Source organism: Ambystoma mexicanum, chromosome 12 (assembly GCF_040938575.1).
Source record: "Ambystoma mexicanum isolate Mex_15411 chromosome 12, UKY_AmexF1_1, whole genome shotgun sequence".
Lineage (NCBI taxonomy): Eukaryota > Metazoa > Chordata > Amphibia > Caudata > Ambystomatidae > Ambystoma > Ambystoma mexicanum.
Window position 1 is genome coordinate 1,091,243,962 of NC_090936.1, and position 26,154 is coordinate 1,091,270,115.

At 45.1% G+C, this 26,154-nt stretch overlaps 1 protein-coding gene across 1 annotated transcript in view; it reads left to right on the plus strand.

Moving 5' to 3' along the window:
- The window catches only part of NET1 (neuroepithelial cell transforming 1), a 448,214-nt gene that overhangs the window by 112,381 nt on the left and 309,679 nt on the right, over positions 1-26,154 (plus strand). Inside the window, exon 2 of the mRNA XM_069629638.1 lies at positions 12,773-12,839. Within this exon, the coding sequence (XP_069485739.1) occupies positions 12,773-12,839 (67 nt within the window). The remainder of the gene's footprint in view (positions 1-12,772; positions 12,840-26,154) is intronic.

Below are 26,154 nucleotides of genomic sequence, written 5' to 3' on the forward strand. Positions count from 1 at the left end.
ACCGCCGGAACAAGTTCTACCTTACCTGCTTCTCTTGGCGGAGAGGGGTTTATCCTTCACATCGATAAAGGTGCACCTAGCGGCCATCTCGAGGTTCACGAGGAAGAGACAGTCGTCTCCTCTGTTCAGCGACAGACTTGTGAAACACTTCATGAGGGGTTTATTTCGAACTTTTCCCCCGGTAAAACGTTTCCCTCCAACTTGGAGTCTCAACACAGTGTTGGCAGGCTTAATGAAACCGCGCTTTGAGCCTATGGCCACGTCGGACATGAAATTCATATCGTGGAAGTTGGCATTCTTAATTGCTATCACATCAGCTAGGAGAATCTCGGAACTGCAAGCGCTGGTTGTAGACCCGCCATACTTAAGATTCTTTAAGGACAAGGTGGTCCTGGCAACTAATCCTACGTTTGTCCCAAAAGTTCCGACAGTGTATCACAAACACTCGTCCATTGTTCTACCTACTTTCTTCGCAACCCCATCATCGGCAGCAGGAAAAGCTCTTCATACCTTGGACGTTAAGAGGGCTCTGAAATTTTACCTACATTATACACAGGAACTCGGGTGTACTCGACAACTGTTCATCGCATATGGTCCGTCGTTGAGGGGAAAAGCGATCTCTAAACAAGGATTGGCTCGATGGGTCTCATCGATGATTGCGTTTTGCCACTCCAAGGCGGGAAGGCCGCTGCAAGGGCATCCCAGAGCCCATTCTACTAGATCAACGTCCTCCTCAGCAGCATTATGGGCAGGAATTCCGCAAACGGATATATGCCAGGCTGCGGCATGGTCAGTGCCCCACACGTTTACCCGCCACTACTGCCTTGCCAGGCAGCATGTGGACGAGGTGCAGATGGGAAGAGCTGTCCTGCGCCATCTGTTTCGGTAAGGTAAGCTCCACGGTGTGGAGAGTCTGTTTTCTACCTTTTGATGATAGTATACTTTATGTGGGAAAGGTTATATGAGTAAACTTATTCCTGCTGTACATATGCATTGTGTATTATGGTGAGGGTATATTACATTACATTCTCACCGCCGTTTCAGGTGTTACTGCTATACAATCTATTCTAAGCATGTGAATCCATGAAAGATCCAATGCTGGAGAAGGGAATAGTTTCTTACCTGTAACTCCATTTCTCCAGCATTGGTATCTTTCATGGATTCACATGCGCCCGCCAACCTCCCCGGAATGCAATGTCTTTGCGTGATAAGTTTAACCCTTCCTACTTTGGAGGGGCCGAAATCTGAAGGGGAGCCGCGGGGGCGGGCCTCTTATACTGGGACAGCCTACGGAGCATGCGTAGGCGGGTCCTAAAAGGACGTACATAGGACACAAAAGTGTCGGAAGTTTTCCTATAGGAAAAGGCTATATATGTGTACCGAGGGTCCCAGTCTGACGACGGGGAATATTCTAAGCATGTGAATCCATGAAATATACCACTGCTGGAGAAATGGAGTTACAGGTAAGAAACTATTCCCTTCCCCGTTACGTCCCAGGATTTGTCCCCTCATGAGAGGCCTCCTCAGGTTCCGAAACAATCTCCTGAGGACGCTTTCTTTGGTAAATTTCAAGCGCTTATGCGCACCGACCCCATGAGGGAATATTTCAAAGGGCTTTTCAAGGAGATATGTCCACCTGCTCCTCTGGCTCCGCCCGTTCCGATGGTGGTTCCGCCGGCGATTCCCTTGCCCGTGGTGCCTCCCCCTGCGCTTCCGCCTGTGCCACCATTGTCCCCAGTGGACAAGGCAGTGCCTGACTCGGTTCAGCAGGATCCTGACCTGTCAGATCACCCTCAAGGCGATCAGGACAACGAGGACCTGCCCCGCTCCACCAGAGCTTTCCATGACCGGGTACTGGACATGATGAGCTTCTTAGATGTTCCGGTGCCCGAGGCACCTGCTCCGAAGGAGGGCGTGCTTTCTGGGGCGTTCAACTTGTCTCCTTTGGAGCGTACCGGTCTGTTCTTGCAGAAGGACGTTTTGGCCGAGGTCCGAAGAGTTTGGGAAAAGCCATACTCGGGACTTTTTGTCAATAAAAAGATTGACGCGAGGTACAGGCTACATTCCTTGGAAGAAGTGACCTTGTCGTCTTGCCCGCCTCACTCCTTCACAGTCTTGGCTGCGGCCACGTTGCAATCCAGACCTGCAGCATCCTCCTCCGCGACGGCTACTCAGGTCTTGGGAAAGGCGGACAAGCTCCTGGACTCCCTAGGGAGGAACATCTTTGCCAATTCGCCCTTGCAGCTCAGGCAGGCCAATGCAGAATTGATTTTGGCGGGAGCTAACATGCGGATGTGGAGAAGTCTGTCGGAGTTTGAGGAGCACATTCCGGTCGAGAAGCTGGAAGATTTCAGAGGAGGCCTTTCCGATGCCAGGGTCTTGGCCCAGGATCTCCTGGAGGCTGCGGCTCATCACGTAGACACCACGGCTCGGGGTCTGATGCTTGGGGTTGATACCTCGCGGCAAGAATGACTACATGCCACTAAGTTCTCGAAGGAGGTGCAAGACAAGGTTCTGGACCTTCCATTTGATGGTAAGGAGCTTTTTCACTCTTCTACTGATGTAGAACTCACCAAACCCAAAGACAGCACTCAGACGGCCAAATCATTGTCTGTTCTGGTCAAAGCTCCCTTCAAGGCTCAAAGGCCGTTGTCGCAAGGTCGACCTTCCTCTGGTTTTAGCTGCTTACCCGACCGCAAAAATCGCAGAATGGATACCCCTGCAGGGAATAACCGCCGTAGACAACAGCGTACACAGTATTTCTCCCGCTCCTCAGGCTCCTCATCAGGTTCAGGTGTCACAGCCACCGATAAACCTGCCAAATGAGGGTTTTCCGCGCTCGCACGAGACCCCGGTGGGAGGAAGCATTGCGACTCATTGGGAGGCGTGGCAAGCCATCACAGAAGACAGATGGGTCTTGTCAGTCGCTCGAGCGGGCTTCCGCTTACACTTCTGCTCCTCAGAGCTGTGGAACCCGTTCCCCTTGGGGAGCGAGGGGAGGGCTTCTACTCCCGGCTGTTTACGGTCCACAAACCCAACCAGGCTGTCCTGCGCACCATCCTAGACCTTTCCCAGTTCAATCTTTCCCTACCCCAAGAGAAATTCAAGATGATCACGCTCGGCCAGATTTGCTCCTTGTTGCAGGCGGGCGACTGGCTCAGCGTGATGGATCTTCAGGATGCGTACATGCATATCCTGATTTGGAACCCACACAGGAGATACCTCTGTTTCTCTTTGGTAGAGGAGCACTTCCAGTTTCGGGTGCTTCCTTTTGGCCTCAGTTCGGCGCCGCGTGTCTTCACGAAGATGATGTCGGTGATCGCGGCCTATCTTCGTCTCCAGGGTATCCATGTGTATCCCTATTTGGACGACTGGCTCCTACACAGCCCTTGTCCGTTGACAGCAGCGGGCAACCTCCAGTCTCTCCTTCAGCTCCTGTTCCGTCTTGGACTGTCGGTGAACTGGCGGAAATCCTCCATGACGGTCTCACGGGACCTGATTCTCCTTGCTTTTCGTTGGAACACGATATACTGCCTAGTGTATCTGACCGGGGACAGAATGGCGGATCTGTTGGCCACGTGTCAGATGTTTACGCAGTCGGAGAGCATGTCGGCTGGTGTTTCTTGAGGCTTCTGGGCCTCATGGCCTCGTGTGTACTGGCTGTTCCTCTTGCTCGTCTCGAAATGAGACGCACCCAGATGGCTCGTCGGAGTTCCTGGCGTCAGGCTGTGGACCTGGGTTCCAAACGGATAACGATTCATGATTCCATGAGAGTGGACCTGGATTGGTGGTCATCTCTCAGCAACCTGTCAGTGGGCGTGGGGTTCCAGGACCCAACCCCTATGGTGACTATCACGACAGACTCCTCCCTTTTCGGGTGGGGCGCGACGTTAGATCTTCTTCAGGTCTCTGACCTTTGGTCACCTCAGGACAAGCTCCTGCACATAAATCAGTTGGAGCTTCTGGCGATTTTTCTGGCGCTGAAGGCGTTCAGACCTCTTATTGTCAACAAGGTGGTCCGCATAAGAATGGACAATGCGGTGTCAATGTACTACATAAACAAGCAAGGGGGAACGAAGTCTCCCCCTCTCGTGGATCTGTCCATCCAGATTTGGGAGTGGGCCGTGCTCCATGGGGTCTGGCTGCTTGCAGTGCACATCCCGGGCCGGCTGAATGTCACCGCGGATGCCCTCAGCCGGCGGACAGTGGTCAGCTACGAGTGGGAGTTGAAGGCGGAGATCCCCTCATGGATTTCTTTCGCATTGGGGCACACTGGAGGTGGACCTCTTCATCACGGCGGTAAACAAGAAGCTTCCTCAGTACGCCTCCAGATGGGGGCTGGGAGCCTCCTCTCTGGGGGACGCACTCGCGATCCCATGGCACAACATGAGAGCTTACGCCTTCCCGCCTCTTCCTCTGGTTCATCGAGCAATTTGGAAGTTGAAGAGCTCTGTCAACTGTTCTCTTCTACTGATAGCTTTGTGGTGGCCGGCCAGGTTTTGGTTCTCAGAACTTCAACACCTGTCGGTGTGTCCGCCGAACAGGTTACCAGTAACTCCCGATCTTCTTCACCAAGGGGAACAGCAGATGTGGCACCCCTCCCCACAATCGCTCAACTTGGCGGCATGGTGCCTGAGTTCACGGATCTAGATCTTTTGGGTTTGTCTGTGGATAACATGCGCATTATCAAAGCAGCCAGGAAACCCTCGACCAGATCTCAATACAAGAGTAAATGGCTCAGGTTCTGTCATTGGTGTTTGGAGAAAGAATTGGACCCGAGGGTGGCGACGATTGACACGGTGTTGTCCTTTGTCTCCTCCCTGGCAGAGTCAGGGGTTCATGTCTTGTCCTGCAGGACATATCTTTCGGCGATTTACGCCTACCTCTCTACAGACTGGTGTTCTTATTTGTTAACTAACCCGGTGGTGAAGAGACATTTTGCTGGTTTGACACGCATCTACCCTCCGGTTCATAGTCTGCATCCGCCCTGGGACCTAAACATAGTCCTGACGGTGCTGTGCCATAAACCCTTTGAGCCAATGGCACGGTTGACCTCAAGTACGTGTCCTGGAAAGTGTCCTTTCTGGTAGCCGTTACGTCAACGAGGAGAGTGAGTGAGCTCCAGGCATTGTCGGTGGAACATCCTTTCTTGGTCTTTCACAAGGACAAGGTAGTCCTTCAGACGAACCCAGCTTTCCTACCAAAGGTAGTGACCGAATTCCATCTGATCAGTCGATTTCCCTTCCGGTCTTTTTTCCGAACCCTGCCTCGGAGGTGGAAAGGGTTCTACACTGCCTGGATGTCTGAAGAGCTCTTAAGTTCTACCTGGACAGGACTGCCGAGCTTCGGAAGTCTTCCCAACTGTTTGTGACCTTTGGTAAACCCCAGGGCAGGTCGGCGTCTAAGGCATCCATTTTCAGATGGATTGCTGCCTGTATCACAGAATCTTTCACCGTCCAAAAGCTGAAACCTCCTAAGGGTATCCATGCACATCAGGTCCGAGGCAAGGCAGCTGCGGTTTCTTTTCAGAAGTATGTTCCCTGGGAGTCCATCGCTAGAGCGGCTACTTGGGCCTCCCCATCTGCTTTCTGTAAGCATTACTGCCTCGATATGAGCTCTAGGGCTGACGCTCAGTTCGGCCAGGATGTGCTGAAGAACCCGTTTCAGTAAGGGGTATTTCCATCCACCCATAGTTCCTGTAAGGAGTGCTTGGGAATCTCCCATAAGTATGGAGGAAAGGGGACGGGACATAGGAGTATTACCAGGTTACTCACCGTAGTGAACACCTTACTCCTAGTCCATAGTCCCCTTTCCTCCATACGCCCGCCCGCCGTCCCCTCTAATAAGGTTCCTCTGTTATTGCTAATGGGTCTTGGAACCTGCGATAGAAAAGGACTGATGGGCGATGCGCGGGGCAGAGCCAAGGTGGGCGGGGTTAAGGCCGCGTGCCGGGCCCCGTGCAGGAAAGAGAGGAGGGACACATTTTTGAAAAAAATTTGGATGCTTTTTACAAAAGTGCTCCAGTCCCGTCCCACAGGACGGAGAGATGTCCCATAAGTATGGAGGAAAGGGGACTATGGACTAGGAGTAAGGTGGTCACTATGGTGAGTAACCTGGTAAATCTGCCACTAGACCTTTGCAATTTACAGATCTATATTGAAAACTGCTTGTTTACTTTCATAGCGATTCACCTTTTTATTCCAAAAAGGACAGTGTGAAATTTAGAAAAACTTTGATACTACACATGCCAGTGACTTTGATACTACACATGCCAGTGATGCATGCTACAGTGATGCATTCTTTGGTGGACACCTTTACTGAAGTAGTCATAAATGTTCTCTCCAGTTTGTAGACCTCTTCCACTTATGTAGTAGATTTGGCATCAAAATCGGGTTTTTACACTTTTTAGTGAATACTTCGGCTGAAGCACTTTTCAAAGTGTCACTCCAGTGCTGCTACCGATACATTTTGTTTAAATAGATTGTTAGGAATGTGCATGTAAGTGTGTGGCAGCCATGTTGCCGAACACAACTGCACTTGCTGGGATGTCAGTAGATGAGGTCCAAAAAAGAGAACACTTGCTCACTATACTTTTTAGTGTGCAGCATTTATGGAAAAAACGACTGATTAGCAGAGTTGGCTTTCTGAGAAAGAATGACCATCGTCATTTGTGTTATAAAAACCAAACAATCGCAGGCTATAGTACATCCTCGCATTATCAGTCACCTTAACATATTGCATTGTACTGGAAGCACATATCGGACAGTGTGTGGTCTATAATCCATTTGGGAATTTTGATTGCCAGGGTTGAGGATGTGCCAACAGAAAACCTCAGTTTGAGGGCTCCTGATGAGAGTGCTCCAGCTAATATTTTGAAGTGGGAGTGTCATACCGTTTATTATTCAGTTTTCTATTAGGGGTATTTGAACAGATAACACATTTAGTCTAGAAGGGTGAATTTATCTGTCCAGTACGGGTGATATGTGGCCTAAGAAAATTTGACCATAGGCGTGAAGAACAATGCAATGGCTACCAAAAGAGTCAAATAGAGCATGGAACAAACTTCCAATGAGCGTTCGGAATTGTACTTTGTAAACACTTAACTTTAGGCTTAAGCATCATTTCTGGCTTTCTGCTGGAAGTTGTATTGGGAAAAGAGTGCCTTTTGCTGTTTTTCATTGTTTAGGAGGCCTGTGCCATAATTTATGGAAACCTACCATAAGGAAGTTGGTATTAACCCTGCTCTAAAAAGGGGCTTCAGCTGCCACCTCAGGTGTGGCGCAGCTTTCTCAGGCCTCATTGGTCAGGTGCAGCTGATGTTCCTGTGCATTGCGAGCAAGTTACCTGCATCTAACGATGCGCAATTGGAAAAATAAAGCTTGATGGATTTAAATGCTTGAATAGACCCCCAGATACCAAACCCCATGGTAGCAGGGGGGGTCCATATGAGTGGGCCAGGAGAAAGCAAAGCAAAGAGGTGCCCATATAGATTCATTATGTTGTTGCTGTTGCTGCATTAAGGAATACATTGTCAAACATCCAGTCTTGGACATGAGAAAGGTAGGCAGTATGGAAATGGAGTCAAGATGGCATTGCCTCTACATCTAAATACAATCTCTGTCCTGTCCACATACGCTTGGAAGGTGCAGGAGAAGGGGTCAATGCGGTCGGCCAAGGGTTGCAAGTACATGTTGAAGAGCCATTGGGAGAGGATGAAGTCTTGAGTGTCCCAAGTTATAGATTCTCGCCTCAGATAGGAAGGGTTCATCTGATGGGTACTTCCACTCATTTATTTATTTTCGGGGGGACCAAACTCAATTGTGGAAGAGTCTAGACATATATCTGTCTATAGAATGGTGACCCTCCCTTAGTTTAGGAGCTAAAAACCGTGCCCACAGCGTCTATTTGCGCTGCTGTTTGCTACATCTAGTGCATACAGCTAAAGAGAGAGTGAAGACCAGAGAGTCTAATTTATTTTAGAAAATGCAAGCGTCTCAGGCCAGCCAGCTTGTCCTTCTGGCCCGTAGTTTTTCTGCAACAGCGTTCAACGGCTCTTTTTTTTTTCTTTTCATGAAGACGAGATTGGTAGTAAACCATTTGTTGTGTTTATGCAGTGGTTTCTTTTTCTTGATAAGAGAAGCGAAGATGTGACTCGTGTTTGAGAGTTCACTTTGCGGGTGGCGAGCAAAGTGGTGCTGTAGCAGTAACTCGCTTCATGGGTTGTACCAAGCAGAACCCATAATCAGACCCAGATCCCACCCAATACAAAAGGAAACGCAGTAGAAGGTCAAGTTTAGTCCTCCCCACAAAGACGGTTTGCACAGTGGGCAGCGGACCATAGAAAATCCGTGACCACTGGAAGCTGTGTGTGAGGAAGCCTGGAGGGGTGGAATATCTGCACTATAATCTGCGTTTTATGGACCCTCTTTTATTAAATAGGACTTGAAATTGGAACATGCAAACAAGTGGAGAACATCAAGGTAGCCCCCCAAGGTGAGGAACATTCTTGATCCACCTTGCGTGTGTAATCCAACCACCCGACCCTCAAAATATGACAGAAATCCATGTGATTGAAATCAGTCCTGACAGAGGGTTGTGGCCAAGGTGTGTTCCAGTTGTAGAATGGCAGCGCAAAGACCATCCTGGCTGGACTCTACTGCATGCACCATACCGATACAGCCATTAATATAGCTTTATAGACTGAGGGGAGCGGTCATTTTCACAGGCTAATGACCCGCCACCAAATTTGGGGACCCGTCAGCTCTAGTGATGACTCCTCCCAAGATCAATAAGGCTATTAGCACATAGTGATAGTAACAATACATGTTTTGGATTGTTGGTGGCGAAGTAAAACACGTTACTTTAATAGTGAGTGAAGTAAATGGGCAAACTGAGTACATTACATGTGGTTTACGTTGTAGTATTTGGATAGCAAGGTTGTCTTCATAAGTGAAGCATTTTAATTGTATACTTGGCTAAACTGAGCTGGTTTAACATGAGCATGCATTAGAACTAAACGGTTTCTCCATAAGAAAGTGAAAGCATTTCCTTACGTGTTAGCTTTCTCAATGTTTTATAGGCAAAAAAAATCCTCCCAGACAGTAAATTGCATTGTAGTTTCTGGGTTTGCTTTTGAAGTCCGAATACAGTAAATACCAGTAGTTACTGACTGGACTCTAAACATTCTGATTGACTGTGAGCTGGTCAATAACCATCGCCATGTGCTAATATACATTATACAATGTACATTTTCACATAAAGAGTAAAAAAGAACAAGTACATGACAATATGAAAGAAAAATGAACACATTTTAAGTTGATAGTGATTGATTGGGATTTTGTGAAATTAAAGGAGGCACCCTCGTAATGTTATAGTCGTAACTGCATTCAACCTGAAACACAAATCTTGGCACCACGAAACCGAACTATCGGAGAAGGATGGGCAGTGTGTGCTAATCGGATACTGGCGAGGATACAGAAACTGTCCTTAACTAATGGTGAACAGTCGGCCTGCTCTCATCTATGCTAATTGTGTAAAACAACCCTTAGAGTGTGCATGTCTGTGCTATATAAATCCCTAAAGAGGGTTTGTGTTGTGATTCATGCTTCTATTTGGCAAAGGTTGTCTAGCATCCCTTTAAATCTTTCATCCTGAATGTTTGATGCAGCATATATAATTCATCGAACCATTGATGGGTAATTGTCAGTTATTGCTCTTAATCTTTATACTTTTGGTGTGCTACTTTTCTTGGTGTGGTTAATGCCCACAGTGGTCAGATTCGATTTTGTATTCTGTGTATATGCAAAAACCTGTTGTTTAACTTCCGGTTGAGGTTGCTAAGCTAGGACATTAGCACGATGGCTTGTATTTGATGCTTTTGTGATCCCTGTAGTATCCTAATTGATTGTGGTTAACTAAGGGGGTATATCCTTCCGGTGTTATTCTGCATTGGCCTTGGCAAAGGGATGCTGTGAAGCTTCTTCCTACCGTGTACTGTGTATGGTAGGCATGTCGGAAACTGCCACCAGGCCCACTGATGGAAATAGAATCCTCGATTTATTTTGATACTTGTTGGCTCTTGCTACTTTAATGATGCACCTGCTCAGTGAATTGGACGCTGGCCTGGTAGTAAAGATGATCTCTTACTCTATCAGTGTTTTTTGTTATTATGCTTATTATGATTTTGGAAAGTAGGGGCAGCTGCTAGCCGGACATTGACTGACAAATTCTGGTGCAAGATATGGTTACCTGAAGCTTTTAGGTATTTGGGAATGAAGAAGGAAGGTGTGGTTAAATGTTTGGCAGCAACGGGGCAAAGTGTGCCTGTGTTTTAACAGTGGGCGGAACAGGCACCCCCACCGGAATAGGATCGGGTGCTGCTACTGTTAAAGACCTCAGTGGGAGAGTGATTGCTGACTTTAATTGTACTGACAAAGCATGTGCTGCATTCAATTATTTCTGTTTTGGAAGTCATTAATCAGAATGATTGCCTGCTACATTGGGTATATTCCTGAGACAGCTATCAACTGCTCCAGAGGCGTACACGTGATACAAATCTGAGCCCTCCTGACGCAATGTCTACTATGAGTATTTGACCTACATTTCGATTCTCTTCATTCTTTGAGAAGTTATCATTTGTATTGTATTCTGTACATTTCTACCCCATAAGTCATTCTCAAAACCAATCCTAGGGCGTGAAATTTGCACTGGCCTCTAACCATTGGCCCGTGATATTTGACTTCTGGTGAATAAAAAATGGTGTGCTGTGTGTATGGGTGTAATTGATTAAGTTGGCGAGTGACTTTTCTTGGCTGACTGTTAGCTTGAAACTTGACATTTTTGCCAATGCCAACACATGCTTTTTAAGGATACACCTTGCTTCCTAGCACCATTGTATTTTAAGATTTCTACTCGTTTCGAAAGTCTTCCAAGGCAGATACTTCATCAAGAACCATGCTCCCCTCTTTCTGCCAGTAACTAATGACCAACCTAGGCAAACAGGCTGTGTTTTGTCCACATTTCATGCAAGTGCCATCACGTTTGCCTACTCCCTGAGCAGTCTTTCAGGAGTCTACAAAGATATGCGACTTTCAGGACTTTAGCCCGTATTTATTTTATTTATTCATTGGATATTTATAAGGCGTTTGTGCATAAAGACAGTGCTTCAAAGCGCCACAAGGGAAGGGAACAAGGGAGCAAATAAACCATGAAACTGACAATGAATAAATCGAAACAGCGTGCAAGTGCAGTGAAAAGAAAAAGGAAATGCGTCCTGCATCCTCAAATGGACAACCTGTGTTGGGTGGAAGGATCTGCCAATGGCAAAACGAGAGGGTGGTGTCTGTCGCCACACAGCTAGAACATACTTCTGCAGTCTTCTTTCATGTTGCTACTTCACGTCTGCCTTTTCCCTCACGTAAAAGAATGGTTCCAGAAGTGCATTTATTTATCCGAGTTATGTAGTTTCTGTCTGTCTGTCGTTGTGGTCAACTCTATCCAGTCCGACCTCGCCTTCGTCATCACATAGTGGCTTCAACCGGCAATATAGGTGCAGCCAGCATAGTGTGCTGCCCCTCTCGCCACAAGAGGGCTCCTCTCCTACTGGACTGTAAACAGCAAGGGGGTTTATGGTCCTATAACGAAGGGCTTTCCGGGATAATAATGTCAGACATGGTGCTTTAAAAACCCCTGCCTCCAGAAGCAAAGCCACTTTCTTGACCTGGTAACAGAAAGTAATTTAGACTGGAAATTGACGTGTGTCCTCGTCGAAAGACCACCTGGAAGTATTTGTTAGGAGCTCGTTTCACTTGCGACAAGGCACTGCTTGGATCGCCTGTAAACCCTTCGAATCTTTACTTTACATCTTTGGTGTCTATAAAGTTTTCCCCGACAAGTGGCTTTGAGTGGTGCTAGTCCTGCTAGGCTTTTCCCTGTGGTGGACACCAGCACCTTGCGGAACTCCCAAAGGGATGTTTTATGAGCCGACAACGTTTATTATTCACACTTCTTGCTCCTCCACTGTAAGAGAGATTTCTAAATCCTCTGTTGAATATTTTGGGTTCTTGGATTGTTTTTCTATTCATTGCATGAATCACTTTTTTCTCTTCCCTTTTCTAAACACAAATACGTTATTCATCTGTATTTCCACAGTAGGATGTTCCAACGTTTGTGTTGTGCAAGTTTAGGTTTGTTGACATGTCACCTTTTCTGGGGGTTTTTCTTACTATTTCAAGGTATCTGGATTTGTTTGCTGCCTGATCTAGGTTTCATATATGTATGGCTTTTTTGTAGCGTTGCAGTGGTTTCTTTTCTTCTTTGGCCGACTGATTGTATCTTTTGGACCAATCTTGGAACCTGTATTAGCTGTACACCCAAGTCTGTTGACCATGTGTTAGAGGCTCCGATTCTGAAATCCACTCTTGAAGGTGCCTACTGCTATCTGAAACTACACACGCAATTGATTTTATCAAAATTGATCATAAATTGTATTGTACGTTTTGAGAATTGTCCATTTTCGATAGAACTAGGGGATGGGAGTTTAAAATATGATTAAAAAGTGAATGGGGTAAATGTAACAACTCGCCTTCCATTCACTGCTGCGTATGGCTGGATTGAAATTAAATTGGCTGACTTGTTCATGTGTCTATGCCAGGGTGTCTAGTATGGTTGTCTCAAATAGCTTTGTTACCTCCATTGCTTCTATGCAGGAGAGGAGAACGTAAGTGTTTCATGATCTCACCCAATTTTCTTTCCATTTTCTTTCCATTTGCAGGCATTCACTCCGCCGAGGCAGCTCCTTCACGTTTCTGACTCCTGGTCCTTATTGGGACTTTACTCTGGTATGTAAGAACCCTAAGGCGCACTAGCATAATCAGGGATTTTATGTATCTAGTACATTTTGTGCTAAAGGCGATTTTACCTTCAGTTAAATGTTCTCATTACAGTTGTGTATAAGTAAAAGTTTAAAGGAGACTGAACATTTCTATACAATGCTCCTCTACAAGGACATGGCTTTGAGATGTACATTCGTATCTGTCTTTGCCCCAATACCCTCTGCAAGAGAAAGGGTCACGATCCCGAAACCTTCATGGAAATATCAGGATCGGTTTTGTCCCAAGCTAGACTATCCCCAGGAAGGAAACGTGCCACGATCCTGAACCTTCAATGGAAATAGCAGCTTTGTGTAAGCAGGGATCCAGATAACATTTTGAGGTGGGAGTATTTTGCTCCATGCTTTCCGAGTCTGATAGTAAAAACATTTTAAAGTGAGTAAAAACGTTGTTCTCATTGTTGTGGTATTTTTTGGCAAGTAAATATAAATTTCTTTTTAAAATAAATCATAACAATTTGTGTTGTAAAACCTATTTTTATGTGTCCAGTAATTACCATAAATGAAACGGTGTCTATATACCCCTTGAGTTCAGCCAACCCAATAATCTTGCTCCTCTGTCTGGCATACACTGATGATGCCACTAGTCACTATACTGCAGTGCAGGTGGCCACAAGAGGGGGACAACTGCCTATCTGTTACTTCCTGTTTTTGTTCGGAGTATTTTCTTAATTTAACGGGATGAAATAGACGTTGACATTGTTTATCTGGGAAGCGGTGTTTAAGTGAATTTTGACCTTGGTGTTCAGTGGTTCCACCAATCCTTGGAGGATTCAATGGACAACCACAACTAAAAGCAGAATTTGTGTTTTCTCCTTAGGATCATTTCTTGCAGAGCATACAAAAAAAACTTGTGGAAGCCTGTCTGTACGCAACCCATACCTAACCAGCTTCCATGCACTGCCAGTCCCTTCTCTCTATTGGACCGATTTATTCCATTGTCAATCATGCTTTCATCTTAAAACATTTTGGATTCGACATTTTGGTACTTTTCTCCAGTAAAGTGGCTTTTTTGTCGGTCCACGTTTGACAATTTATGCCTCCGCAGTGGAGCTTCAAACGATGCTGGGAATGCCCTGCATAACTGCCTTATGTATATCTTCATGACCTGTGTCTCCAATGGCTTGGAGCCCGTCAAGTTTGGCTGGGCTTTGCATTTTTCAACTCCTTTTCAGTTTGGAAACAAAAGAACATGTTTCAACCAACTCTTCAGTACTTATTTGACCTTCCAAAGACTTTGTTGCTCAGATGATGGTGGCAGGAGTCTCATTATCCTAATACCCCTGCACCCTGGTGACAGGTTGTTGACCATTTACCAAACCCTTATTGCTCCATGACATTCTCAGTCACCTCAGTCTTTCAAAAATGGTGGCTTAAAGAAATGTTTCCAGACTAAATTGGCCACTGGTTCACCTTCCTGCACTATAAACATGTTGGAGCCATGGTTGAAGAGCAAGCCCTTCCCTATGCTTTGGTGTTCATCACAACAGCCTCAATCTATATGATACTTCAATGCCAATCCTGATATGGGAGCAGACCAACTAGGCATATTTACTTTGACAACTAAAAATTAGATCTTGGATGCCTGTCAGAACAGCCATGCTAGCTGTCCTATAATGGTTGAAGCAAGCTGAACCTCATCCATGATCGTTAGGCACAGGTTGGGAACTTTGTCCCAGTACTCATGGCATTGGTCTTGTTTCTTCCAACATCAAGACTCTGTTACAGTCCCAACCCAGGCAGGCTGATGCTGCATGAGATTATTTTCTGGACAGACAGAATGCCAGAGGACCCTGTGGTCAATGAGGCTGGGATTTTATCTTCCATGTTACTGAGATGGTGGGCATCCCCCAATCGAAGAGGCTGGGGTGGGGACACCAGAGATTTGAAAGAACCTTGTCCTAGTCTCTCAACTACCCTACCACTAGCCCATCACTTCAAGCTCTCCTCTGTCGTTCTTCTGCTTGCCACTTAAGTGGTTTTTGATACGGTTGATCACCACTTTTTCCTTCCTACCCTCTTTCACCTCTACATCCAAACACTGTACGTACTTCGATTACTTCCTACCTCTCTCTTCATTCATTCTTCATTTCATGGACAATTAGCACCTCTGCGAATTGTGTGTTCTCCAAGATGCCATCCTTCGCCTAATTTTTTTTGCCTGCTAATTTCCTTACTTTTTGTATACTTGTCTCATTCACATTTACTACCATCTAGTCATCTATGACACCCAGATCATTGTCTCCTTTCCCGCTTCTACCTCTGATCACACCACTAGTATCGTTGTCTTTTCATCATCTCCCACTGTAAGGCACTTTGTTGTATTATGGGTAAGTCCTCTAAGATTGAAGTCTTCTACCTCAGGTTCCACCACTTTTTCCCTCCCCATATACATTCACCCTGAGATTCTCACACCATCTCTCAAAGCTTTCACCCTTCCGGTCCTCTGACCTCATACTTACCCTCAACCAATGTATCACCCCCCGCCCCCGGTAACCGCTGTGAATCTGAACCTACCAAGCCTAAGGAACAGCCTCCCTATCCTCGCCTATGATTCTGCTAAAACACTTCATTACCCTTGTATTTTATCACAAAGATCTCTGCATTATTTCAAATCTTCCCTTAAACTCATCTCCTCTAACTTGATGCAGATCTTTCCCTAGCCCAGCATTTCATTTGCCCCTCCACGATAGCCTTCCCTACCTCGTCGTACATATTGTCTATTCAACTGTACCTTAACGTATGATTTATCTTTATAGTTTGTCAGCCTGTGCTGTCCCGGACTGTGTTCTCTCATGAATGTTCTCCCTTAACTACCCAGGTCATTAGCTGCTCGAATATCGCTTTGACCTGCTGTAAAGCACTCTATAAAAGGATGGTTCCACTGTTTTCATCTTTTTGTACAGTGCTTCTGATTGAAGCCCTCTGCTTTTTAATACATATAAAAAAGTTCACATCAACTAAGAAATAATTTGCCATCTTTTTTGTTTCCTAATCTGTCGCACTAGGTGACAGATTAGGAAAAAAAGATGGCAAAGTCCTCTGCCTGGCTCTTGGGGTGAGTTCGATGAGGTGGCAATGGAAGCTGAGTGCCGCCGCCACCACCAAGTGATGCAAGGCCTGCAATTACTATTGGAGGATACCCCTGGTTCAGTCCATCAGACCCCATTCGTGTGCCATGGGTTTATCAGCAAGGGTGAAAATGTGACACTGTCCCTTTAAAAGGACATCATGCCCTATATGTACCCATGGAGAATGGCACCCTACTGTCATCCGAAACCCCCACATTGAACCTGACATAATGGGAATACAAAGGAGTGATGAGTTGTTAATTCTTAGAAGGACCAGAGAATTGACTTTGGAGCTCCACGTCCATAGTGTCCTGAGAGCAGAAAGAGGGAGTGAGAGTGAGTCTTGGTAAGGAGGGATAATATCAGGCGCATTAAAATCCTTATAGACGAGAGTGGAGTCGGGTTGGTGGTATGAAGTGTAATATTACACCTAGCCTGTTGACCAGCTCCAGTGTGCAACAGCACATCTGAAAATACAATTGAAACTCCTGGGTTTTAATCACTTTAGCTTTGAGCATCGATGCACCCCATGGTTTATTGCTGGTCAGAACAAATAGCGAAAACACTGTCAAGCTCTCATTCCTTCAAGAGATTACATCTGCCTTCTGTGATACTTACCGACCATACAAACCATGGCCGGCTCGTCTAGCTGAGCTGACCATCGGTAAGGTTGAAGTTACTTATTTACCCATCCCCTGGCCTCACACACTGTAGAACCAGTTCTCAAAGTCCACCCCTGACTGCCGTGTTTTAATCTGTTTATAAAAAGCCCACTACATGTAGATTCATAAATCACCTTAACATGTTTTCTGAGTGTGCAGGCATGTTTAATAAATACCATCTTTCCTTTAGGGGTGTCACAGTATTAGTTTTATGGCGGTACGATAACCTTCTTGCCAAATGACGGTATATCATGATTATCGCAGTGTAGCAGGTGGAGTTAACTAATCTTTACATATTTTGTTAAAAGGTCATAAATTGTCGGATTTATCATCACAAACAAGACCAGGCACCCAGGGCCAGAATTGGGCTTTTTGCAACATACTTTCCACTGCAATGCCACCCCTTGCTTCCACCAGACACAAAAACGCGTGTGGAGAGGAGGAGGAGGGGGCAAAGCAAACTTGCAAACTGAATAGCTTTTCTTAAGTGGTCATTTAGGCTTTTAGCTCCCCCACTGGCTACTGGTGAAGATGAACATGTTGCCATCTTGATAATCTGCATGCCACAGATCAATGGAGGCAGATGGTAGTATGTGCTTGTGCGCATACACACACAAACACACGCGCACTCTCTCTCTTTACGTTACAGCCTTTAGTTTACTTGCGGGCCAAAAGGTGTTCAGTAATCACTGACATTTTACCCTTTGGTATGGCAGCAGGGAATACCCCCAGAGATGAGTGAATTTCGTGGTGTGACTTATTATATGTAAATTCAATGATCAAACCAGCAAAATCCCTCATTGTCATATGTTTAGAAAACATCCATTATAAATATATAAACCCCAAAGCCGCCAACCCAAAGTAAATCCTTGTCCTTCTTGGCACTGTATTTATGCTTCCTATTGCTAACATAATGATTTTGTGTCAGGCACGTGTGGTTACGGAATGGCATTAAAAACTACTCCAACGGCAACTACTTGCCTTTTCGCATTTGAAGTTCTTTAATTTACCATTAAGTCAATGCTTTTTAGTTATCTTACGAATACGCAGGCAGGATTATCCAGCTGTAGCAAGGTAGCATTTTGAAACTTGTTTCTGCACATATTTAGCTGATCCTCCAAGGCAGCTGCAGAATTGGTCTTTCATGGCGCTCACTCGTTGATCGCCTTGAATGAAAGAGTGACGTGTTATTATGCACATTTTGAGCATTGAGCTTGCTGCTCAGTCACAGGTCATCGGTTTGAAAATTGGCATCGACTTGCATTTATTTTGGAACCACATGGCATGGCCAAGACCCCTCGCTGCAACAAATTTTGTTTTGGCAACTCTTTATCCCATTAAAGGGAGAAATGTCACTCGTATGCGGTCTAAAAGCCCATGTCATTGTGTTTCTTTTATCATAATGTCATAGCCAACACAGACACACCGAAAGGTTGCATAGTGATCTAATCACTATAGCTTGTTTACCATCTGTCTGGTGTATTATGATGGTCTGTCAGAGTCACCACTGACCATGTAATCCTAAAGGGACAGCGTTCAGTGGGCGCTGTTGATTTCTTTCTTGATTCTTGCAATACATGTTCATTTACCTTCTTAAAGATAGTGGCAAAAAAACAAAACATTTAAAATGACAAAGTTCAAATGCATATCGGCACAATTATGGCCTAGACAACCACCTCACCACAGCCCCATGATTACCATTTTCCCAAGGTCTGAATGTATTAGGACCCTTGTGATGCGGGTTCAGAGGGAGGAATGCTTTCATGGGTGGTGTCACAAATTGAGAATAGACCTAAAAAGTATTTCACACCCATTGCTATAGATACTTCAAATTGAATGTAGAATCTGTCCTGCCTGCTTGAGTCCAGTGCCATATGCAGAAGGCAGGTAGGTGAAGGATCAAGCGAAGCAACAACTCTAGTGCCAATGTGCACATTTTCAGAGGACAGTGAGGGGGCAGTTTATTTACTAGCAGAAAGCACTGATAGGCCCAGTGTTCACACAGTCTACAGCAGGGTCGGACTGGGGCATATAATTGTCTCTAGCACCAACATAAAAGTGGCACACAGTTGCAAATGGGAATTCATTCCTTTTGGAACACTGTTTGAATAGTAACCAAGGGGGAGATTTTTGATAAAATGTGATGCAAATTGTACATTTAAGAGAATATTTATTCAGCAACAGTCGTCAAAACTATTAGCCGCATAGTGAAGCCACTCATCAAACTGGCCCACTTTGGCCAAAAAAGTGCCCCACTTTGACCCAAAGAAATGGCCCAAACAAGCATTTTGCTTATTTGGTTCGGCCATGGGCATAATGCCCTAAAGGCCAGTCAATGCCTGGTCTGCAGAGCTAAAGTTGTTTGTGGACATGCATCAGAAGAGCATCCGGTTAATTCCCACCTTTGAATTTCTGGGATGTGTAGTTCCTCATCTTTCAAATTGGTGGGAAAACTACAAATCCCAGAATTCTAAGCTAAAACAGAACTGGATGGCTGTCCGATCCATGACCATGTGAAACTTAAGTCCTTGAATCTAAACCTTGGGGTGAGTAATTAGATATGCATGACTTCAAATGGCCGTCCATTTTTGTTTTACAATTTGCACAGCCGGAGCAAGAGCTGTTCCAATGTGTGTTTGCTTAGTGCTGTAGGATCTTAACTTAATGAACTAATGGCACATGACTGTATCGATACATTTCTGCTCCTGCTGGCTGAGTGGTTTGAAAAGGCTGCAGTGCAAGACCAAGACTGTGCAGCACTTGCTCACTGCAGACTTTTTTTTTTGACTTTCTTCTTTTTTTTTTACTCATTTATTTTCAAGATTTTCAAATAATCAAAAAAAAAATCACCAAAAGTTCAATAGAGTATAAAAACCAAACACTCTACATTAAATAGGTAAGGAAATAAAAGTAATCCAAAGCATGTATAAATACTGAAACATCAGACATTTCAAAACCAATTACTAACCTTTCTTAAAATAAAATACCTAAGCACAGTCTTACATTTTGACAATTCCAACACAGAACAACACAAAAGACATACAGACATCTCACAGACTCACACAAAACAGAACAAAAACAAGACTGACGAAGAATCCTCAATTAAAGCACATATACATTATCAGGCAGTCGGATCCAGATTGAAAAGCACACTTAGCGGTATAAACGGTATACCGGTATAAACAACGTGGCGGTTGTTATTGTTCAATTAAGTTGTTCACGGTATCGTTAACGGTATACCGTTATACCGTTACATCCCTACTTTCCTTTACAGTGGATTCTTTAGGACAGGCCCCCTTTCTCGTATGTGCATTATAAAAGCTCATCTGGGCACTCCATAGCACATTATGTCTGAATCACATTTATATTTCATGTGGAGGTTTTAGCATTTGTCTTTCTACGCGTGTGAAAAGGTAATATGTATCAGTTTAACCAAAAAGTGACACTAAGTAACAATTCCCATTCACATTTAACTATACTGGATACATATGAAATGGACACATCGCGCCTATTTGCTGCACCCGCAGTCACAAATATGGCGTGCGCAACAGAAAACCCTCTTTTGGGGACCTTTCCTGACCACCCCAACATTCCCCCTTTAGTTAATACTTTAACTAACAAATCATAATCCTCTTCTTGGGGAACAACCCTACAATCATTTCTCATCTCAGTCCCAAAATGGGCATACTCTTCTGCTGAACAAACCCAGCTTGTACCCCCACCATTTCCGCAATCTACCCGTTGCTCCACACAATCACAACTTGGTGGAGGATACAAAACAGGTTCAGTCTGAGTACCCATGTGAGTTGAAATGGTAGTTATTCTAGCTTTGGACAGGGTCACAGTCATCATGGCAGCTGCTTTTGGTACCTGGACAGAACAACATTGTAAGAGCAATTGACAGGAACAGAAAAGAATGAGCAAAAAGACAAAAATAGGCAGCAGGATCTTCACAGAGAGGCTCATCCAAGGCTGCACTCAAGAGAAAAGAGACTCAAATTATGAATCAGTATTCAGGGGTCCTCTGATCACACTATATAAATATCGTAGTCAAAAAGAGAGCACACACCGGGCAAGAAGTAACTGTTTATTACAGCCGGGAAAGCACAAACCGAACGGATCAGTGGATTGGAACTGGTTGATGAGAGCTAACAACTTGGTGCACCGCGAACATTAGTTTTATAGGATGAGTACAATAGTCAGAGCATTTGAAACTGTTACTGTTGAAATGTACATATTTTCCAACGTTTCCAAGACAGCCATTGGCTGTGTTAGGTCATATCCTTCGTGCTAATTGGAGAAATGAGGTCAAGAATATTTCAACACATCCCTCTCTTGTGGCGCCACGATTCTTTGTCATTAGTAATATAACATTTGTGCTGACCGCTGGGGCTTTATTACTCTGCCATTGGTCAACAACATTGCGGAAGAGACACCCTGCTTCTGGTGGGAAGGGGGGCATTCAAACAGTACTTTCTGAATATTGGCCTTTGCATGTCTTGTAGTAGATGCGCTGAAGGTTGGGCACCTCCCAGGGACACAAAACATGCTGCTTGATTGGTTCCTCCAGGAACGCCACTCCACTCGGCTTCCTTTCACATGACCACCTGCCGATAGGCATTCGTAGCTATGTGAACGGATCGCTGGCTTAGGTCCATCGCTGCTCCATCCCCGAGTGCTGCTGCATTTGTTGCTGCCCCGTGTTGACATCACCCAGTGAGGTTGCAGCAGGCTCAGTCTGCCTGTGATGCGCAGCATGAGTTCTGCACTGCCCACCCACCTGGCCTGCGGAAGGTTGATCATGTGCTAGGAGCGGGATTTCCCAGACATGGGGCTTTCACTGTTGAATGTGTTCTTATTCAGGAAAGGTCATCCCTCTCGTGTGCTAATTATACGTGGGCCTTTTGGGCTGTTAATGTACGTAACGCAGCCCCACTCCTGCAATTCCCCACATGGTCTCTTTCCATGCTGTGACTATATTTTGGTTGTCCCATGTTTTCCCCTCGTCCCTTTCAGGGTGCCCTATCCCCCCTTGATTGAAGGGCCAGCCCCCTAAATGGTGCTGGTTCATCACTTTCAATACAAATCATTGGTAATTCCTGCCTCATTTTCCATGATTACTGAGTTTATGCAAGGCAGCGATAGTTTGTGTTAGGGTACCATTCTCTGTGTCTTTGGGAGGCACAAATGTGCAGTAGGTACTCCCAATTTTTTGACACACTCCTCCCTCCATTGCTGTCATGATGTCGAGGATGTAACGATTTTGCTTAGTCTCAGTGCCTGTATAACTCTTTCTTAATGGCACTAATCGCTCACTCAGACATGTTGCCAAACAGTAAAAGTTCATAACTGGTCAGCTGGAGCCACTTGGAATTTGCCACTGCTTAGTCGCCAAGTGCCAGAAGAGCAGAAAAAAAAGTCTCAGTATGTCTAAACAGCCGATATTTCTCAGGAATGTCCATTAAAGCTGTTGATGATGCCGCTGACAAGAAATTGGAATATCTACTCTGTTGCAATAGTTCTGATTCTCGTTATCGAACTAAGTCATTGGTTTGTCGATGCAAGGGTTACACGGGACAAAGGGGGCACAGATGTAACCTTGCATATTGGATGGGCCAGGACCAGGTGCTCCACAGGGATGATGACTGGCATGTGGGGTTTACAGAATTTGCACACACCTCGCCAGTCTGAAGGCAAATGCCTATAGGCATTTGATCCACAGGTCCAGAAATTGTCCAGAAGGGCAGCCGTACCTCAAGCCAGATAAGTGATGGAAAGCATGCGACTGCAGTCCCCATTTGTGTCAATGGGGCCCGTGCCATTGCCCTTAAAATACAGAGACAAATTGGTAATTGTATCTTAACAGGTTTTTCCTGGCTCCTTGAGCCTCGTCCGATGTTGCAGGTAATTTTGTCACGCAGTCCCACATTGTTGGTCTAGTTGTGCCACCCCTTTTTCTGAGAATCCCCTCATTCCTCCAGCTCTGCAACTTTTTGCCCCTTGCTCCCATCGATTTTTAGAAAAAATAGCCCATTTAGATTCATTTGTGCTCTTTGGTACACCATTTGTTTTTCTGCTCTTTACGATCGGCTTCTGAACAGTCTTCATCGATGGGTATCCTTGATGCTTTAACCGATTGCCCTTTAAACTGCCCTCAGATCCTGCACAATGCTAGGTGCACTAAGCATAGTGCATCTGCTACCTCTACTTCATTGCGGATAAACACCCTAGGGACACCAGAAGCATAGGTGATGAGAGAACAGATGTAGCAATATCCTACTGATATATCGCTCTCCCAACCGTCATCATATAGCTATACCATATATTATCCACTGCAAAACCATGTGCATTCGTTGTGGGATCTAGTTCATCATCCCCATTATTCAAAAAATCAATATCAACATTTCTTTTTTCTCTTGACAATACTTCGAGTTCCATAAAACTAGATACATTTGAACCTTCTATATTTACACTTGTTGCCATCTTCTGACATGACACGAGGACCCTAAAAACACTCATGTTAATGCAATTTATAAATGTAAACCTTTCTTCTTTTCTTAACCAAAAAGATTCAAGTTCTGGATCTTTTCACACAGCCCTTTTCCACTGGACTGAACGGGGGATACTTAGGGCAAACTTAACTTTGTGCCTCCTGGTGCTCCTATGCTGGTGGAGGGGTTGCCAATATTCCATCGGGTATCACCAATATGAATCGGTTCTTGTTACCCTCCACTTTCAGAGCAATCGGAGTTGCGTAAACAATGCCATGAAGTCCATGGAAACGCTGCTTGCTCCAACAGCGCACAAAGGCCCGGATGAAATTGCGGTCTCTCGGGAGAAGCTCTGGCTTAAGTTGATTGTCTGTTTCCTTGTAGTCTGTTGGTGAGAAGACACAACCTGTAAAGATATAAGCTTAGAACTTTTGGTTAAAGCCCTAAAATACTCCCTGAACTCCTCATAGGACCTCTGCAGTCTTTTGTGCGTTGGAGACCGTGCATGCAGGTCAGAGAGGGGTGTGTAGCCTATACCCGTCATGATTTTGTGGGTGTTCAAATGATGTCTTTTCCTGGCTGATTTCGCAAATAATAAATTGCTAACAGAATATATTGATAGCAAGACTTTTACAACACATTGCACAATTTTGCACAATCCTCTTGGCCTGCGGGTGGTAAACCAATCTGTGCTTGATTCCCAAAAGTGAAGTCATTTCTGCAAACATGGCATTAAAAAATTTGGTTCCATTGTCGGATTTTTTTAAGACCTCACAAATTCCCCACTGTAGAAATACCTCTCGCCAGAAATGTTGCTGCTGATTTAGCATCTGGATGTGCGCAGGGACGAACCTCAAACCACTGAGAGAATGGACAAGCAATTACAATTAAGTTTCAATAGTTATTGCACATGTCCACAAAGTCTATGTGGAGCTCCCTGAATGGCCCATAGGGCCTGGGCAAGACTCCCCTTACTGACTTCATGGTGTTTCCAGGATTTAATTCTTTGCACACTACACAGTTGCCTACAAATGTACTTATCTGTTCCAATAGGTTCGGGATAAACCATTCCTCCTGAGCTCTGATGCGATTTGTCGTCGAAGTGTGTGACGTGTAATTAAGTTTCTCTAGGGTCATTAAAAGCAACTACACGGTCATTGCTACCTTTCCCCCCAGAAAATCTGTAGGTGAGAGAACACATCCTCTCTTCTTCCAGACCTCCTGTTCTTCTCTAGGGGCTTTCCCTTGCATCTCTATGATCTGAAACACCGGGACTGCAGTGTATTGGGGCTGGCAACTCTACCTGCTCGGACACTGTTTCCATTTTCTTGGAATCTTTATATGGTAAGTATGCCACTTCCTTCGCCATATGTCTGTGGCATCATTGCCGAGAGCTACTGGATTAGTACGGTTAGTATGTGCAGTGCATTTGACTAAACCTACCTCTGTGGATAAAGTTAGCGCTTCAATTAGTCCGGGTAGCACCGTAGCATGCTAGACGGGGGTCCCGTCGGAGTTCCTAAACCCTTTTCTGTCGCCTTGACAACCGCAAATGCACAATGGAGGTGACATATGCAGAGTCAGAATAAAAAGTGACAGCCTGTAAGTGCCATCAGTTCTGCCACTTGCGCAGAGTAATGTGAAGGCAAACATTTCTTCAATCTTACCGGGTATTCCCCATCCATAAAGCCCACAACGGCTGCACCAGAATGCCTCTCACTGGTGTCCTGATTAATGGTTGAAGATCCATCAACAAAATGTACCTCACCTCCCTCGAAGTCATCCTCTTTGACATTCCTCCTCTCTTCCTCTCCCCGCATAAGTAGTACAATCATGAACAATATCAGACTGCACTGGCCTGGTTACAAATGTCGCAAGAGTCACTAGGTGACACTGCACAGGATGTATTGATGCATTTGATACAATAACCTTGTATCCTGAAACTCTTTGGGTCGTCAAAGTCTAAGATTGCGAAGACTGCATGCTCAATATACGTCACCAGGCAACCCATGGTAATGGTTGAAGACTTTTGAATTGCAAAAGCTGCTGACGCTAAAGCTTGCTCACAAGGTAAATGTCCCTGCCTCACTGCGTCTAGGAGTCTGCTGTAGTATGCTAAACGTTTGTGGCCGCCTCACCTGCCCATTCGAATGAGAAAACAAATAGAATGGTTTCTTCTAATTCGGGGTGACCAACACTGGAGCTTTACTGATTGCCGCCTTCAGTTCCTGAAAGCAAGTTGCCATTTCTTCGGACCACTCTTTCGGACCTTTCACCTTCTGCTCTTCCGTAGCCCCTGCAGTAAAGGCCTCCCGTTACTAGAGGGTTTAGGTCTATTTGACTGAAATAAATTGACCTTTCCAATTGGGCAGAATTTTAGTTTTTTTATTTGGGAATGTGGGGGACTCCTCCACGCCCCAACCACCCCTCCCCACCCCCCACCATAACACATTTTCTTACCTCACCCCACATATATTTTTAATTTAAATTGACCTAAATTCCCCCAAAAAACAAACAAAAAAAGTGGTCAAATTGAAAAGGTCAATTTGGTTTGTGATCAAGTTTGCTAATACCAACTAGAGTACTCAAAGATCCACAATCTACAATAGTTACAGAGCCCCAAAAACTGCTGTGTTTGTTTCACTGTGACGGGCTGACGTGTATTCTGAACTGCGGTGGCTCTCTCTGGTATTACCTTCCTTCCTGTGGGCAATATTCCTTGCCCCAAAAATACTACCTCTGTCTGGCAGCACTGTAATTTTTTCTTTGTCCACTTTGTGTACCCCTTCTTCGCAAGCAGGGTGAGGAGTCTTATCACCTCGACGCTGCTCCTCTGACGTGCTACAGACTAACATCTCATCCGCATACTGGATTACGGTACTGGACACATTTAAATTCCCCAAATCCATTTGAATCACCCTGTTAAGTGCACTAATGCACTCAGAGATTCACAGTACCCCTGTGGTAACCTTGTGTTCTCAAATCTCGGACCACGATACTTAAATGCTGTGAGGTTCTGGGACCAGGAAAAATTCATTTTT